Source organism: Hyperoodon ampullatus (assembly GCF_949752795.1).
Source record: "Hyperoodon ampullatus genome assembly, chromosome: 14".
NCBI lineage: Eukaryota > Metazoa > Chordata > Mammalia > Artiodactyla > Ziphiidae > Hyperoodon > Hyperoodon ampullatus.
The window spans coordinates 82,271,220-82,274,312 of NC_136927.1; the positions used below are offsets into that span (position 1 = coordinate 82,271,220).

The window sequence follows — 3,093 nt, forward strand, 5'->3', positions numbered from 1 at the left end:
TAAGATGAGTAAACAGTAACTCTGGAGATGTAGCAAAAGACTGATTTGCTCAATAAATAATGTTTGTGGGCCACAGAGCACAGACAGAGCTTCCCAGTGGTCCCCGTGGACACCAAAACTCTTGCCTCTTGGCCCCGTCGTAACAAACATTCAATTCAACACAGATGGAGATATTGTGAACGGCTCTACAATGACGTGTGCTTCTCTCTTTCATCTTGTAAGGACTTTCTTAAGTCCTCGGGGTTCTCAGATCTCCAGTTACAATGCACACTAAATAAACCAGTAGATAGATAGATTATAGACAGATAGATAGATATTGAGAAAGTGCAAAGAGGATACAGATGACACTGCTACATTAAAGCTGTTAATTGATACTTAGAAAGGACATTATTTTGGGCCACCCAGAATCCATCTGCCTGTCTTTGGGTAGAGTATCCTGATTCCTTTTACAGGAGTCACCTTGTCCCTACTGATCAGTCTGATTGACATGAATCTGGAATGTGCTCTGCCCTCTCCTGGCCGAAAACAGGCCACACCCCAAGCCAGCTTTCTCAGAGCTAGCCTGGGAAACTCCAAAAGGGGGGGTCTTCCCACCCAGGACTCCTCGTGGACCCTGGTAGCAAGACTCTTCAATGGCCGAGTTCCAGTGCCTGCCAAGCCTGGCTCCAGCCTCCCCTCCATCTTGCATAAGTTAAGAAAACTTATGCACTTATGCTTGTAACCAACCAAAACGAACTTTCACAATGCCAGGAGCACCATTCTTGAAAAACAAATTGCCTTCAACCAGTGTTATTTCAGTCTCACTTGGGGTCTCCTTTCTTTTTTTTTTTTTTTTTTTCATGTTTAATAAGTTTATTACTGTCTTTATCTGAAAAATCTTCATAGAAATTGTGGTTTGGTTTATTAACTCTCAGCAGCCCGTTCCTGAGCTCTAAGGAAGCTTGCCTTCTTCTGAGCTACCCGATCTTTCTTCTGGGCAAGTGACATTTTGGGACGGTTCCATCTCTTCTTTTTAACTTCTTTCTTAGGCTTCTTCTCATACACTGGATTCTCTCGTATTGCAGCATGAGCTTTCTTATACATCTCCTCCATGTCTGGAGTTACGTTGTTCTTTATGTATTGAGAGAATTGTTTTTTGCAAGCATCTTCATCTTCTTCAATCAGGTAACGCATATAATCTGCAACATTCTGCCCCATGATGTGCTTTCGGTGTACCTCAGCATTGAATTCTTTGCTTTCTGAATCATAACCAGGGAACCGTTTGGTACTGTGAGGGATAGACAAGCCTCCATCGACAGCTCCCTTCAGGGCCCCAAAAACTTTATTCCCAGTAGTAGTCCTGGCAAGCCCTGCATCCAAGTAACAGGTGAAGGCACCAGGTTGACCATCAATGCTTTCAACATTGTATTCATCTCCAGTCACCTCGACTTGGCCTTCATAAATTCTGTCCATACCAAACCTATTAAGAAGCCTGCGTGCCAGCAGCAGGCCAGTACAATATGCTGCAGCATAATTTGTCAGGCCAACCTTCACACCATACTTCGGGAGTTCATGAGCATAAGCTTCACAAACTATCATATCTCCTTCTATACGGGCATAAGCAATCTGACAAATGATATCTCTGTTAGTTACACGAACTATCATTCTGTATTTGGGTGTGTTGTACTTATTTTTATCTTGAATTACCAATCTTTTCCGAGCATAGTAGTCAGTTTTGCCCTCTCGCCGTCTTCTAAATTTCACTTGGTATCTCTTGAAGTAGGGCTTATTCTTGACAACTTTAACAAACCCCATCCTGTAGAACAGAAGCTCTAGCCTCCACCGAGCTGCGGAACCAGCACGGCTACAGGGGGGGAAAACGCGGGGTCTCCTTTCTAAGAATACTTTTAAACAAATTTTGTTTCTACTTTCCCTTTAAAGAAAAAATCTAGATAGCCATTTTAAGATGCCAGATAGGGTAGAAATTGACCAAATATAGACAGACCTACAAAGAGAAATTTTTAAAACTATACTTTATTAATACTTGTTTTAAAGGGTAGTATCTGCACATATTTTTATTTCATTATTCTGATCCTGTCATCAAATTTGTCCACTCTCCGCCCTGGCACTGACTCTCTAAAACTTTGATAAGCAGAGATTCTCTGAACTCAGCTGGGTCTTGACCTCAATCTTTTGACAAAACAGGTGCAAATTTGCTGCAAAGCATTATTGTCTACTCCATGTTTTACTATCCTGTCACGAGTTATTTCATTAAATGCTTTGATAAACATGATCCATGATGTTTACAGAATGTCTTTAATCTCTTGCTTTCATAAATATCACAAGAAAGGAAACAGTTATTTAGCATACTTTGTTCACGGGGAACCCATGGGAACCCTACAAACAACTGTTTTCTTCTCAGTGTGCTTATAAATGCTCTGTAAATATCTGTCCGACAACTTAGAGCCTGCAATGGTTTCTCATAATGTTTGGGATAAAATCCAAACTTCTGACCATGGCAAATGAATCCCCCCTCCCCCTGCATTAAATGCCACCGCCTAAAGCTCTGACTTCATCACAGACGCTTCCTTCTCCACCCCACCCCCCCATCCTCCTCCTCCTCCTTTCTCCTTCCTGGTGCCCAAGCTGTCACCTGTCCCTCACATATGCCAAGCCTCCTCTCACCTCGGGACCCTGCACTTGCTTACTTTCCTCTGTCTGGAACACACCTTTAATCTCCAGGACTGGTTCCTGCTCACCATTCAGGTCTCAGCTGAAATGTCACCACTTTAAAAAGGCTTTTACAGATCACGTAACCTAAAGTAGTCCCTGCTCTCTCCACCACCGGGTTCTGTTTTGCTTCCCAGAACTCACTGTGATGCAAAATATAACTTGTGCTTTGTGTCCGTATCTGTTGCCTCAACTAGAGTGTAAGATCCATGAAAACAAGGATTTGATTATTTCTAGCAGTTAGAACCGTGTCTAGAATAGCATGCTTGTGAAAGAAAGGGAGGTCAGAACGGAGGGAGGGAAGAAGGAAGGGAGGAAAGCAGAGGGCAGGGCAGGAGGAGAGAGCTTCACGAGGCCTCGGGGTCCCTTCGGCTGCTTATTAAT

General features: G+C 43.1%; 1 protein-coding gene across 1 annotated transcript; it reads right to left on the bottom strand.

Annotated features, from left to right (window-relative positions):
- Positions 1-821: 821 nt before the first annotated feature.
- LOC307063800 (large ribosomal subunit protein uL18-like) lies at positions 822-1,835 on the bottom strand. The gene has a single exon (XM_079720104.1). The coding sequence runs from the start codon at positions 1,792-1,794 to the stop codon at positions 904-906; it is 891 nt and encodes a 296-aa protein (XP_079576230.1). The 5' UTR covers positions 1,795-1,835; the 3' UTR covers positions 822-903.
- Positions 1,836-3,093: the final 1,258 nt, after the last annotated feature.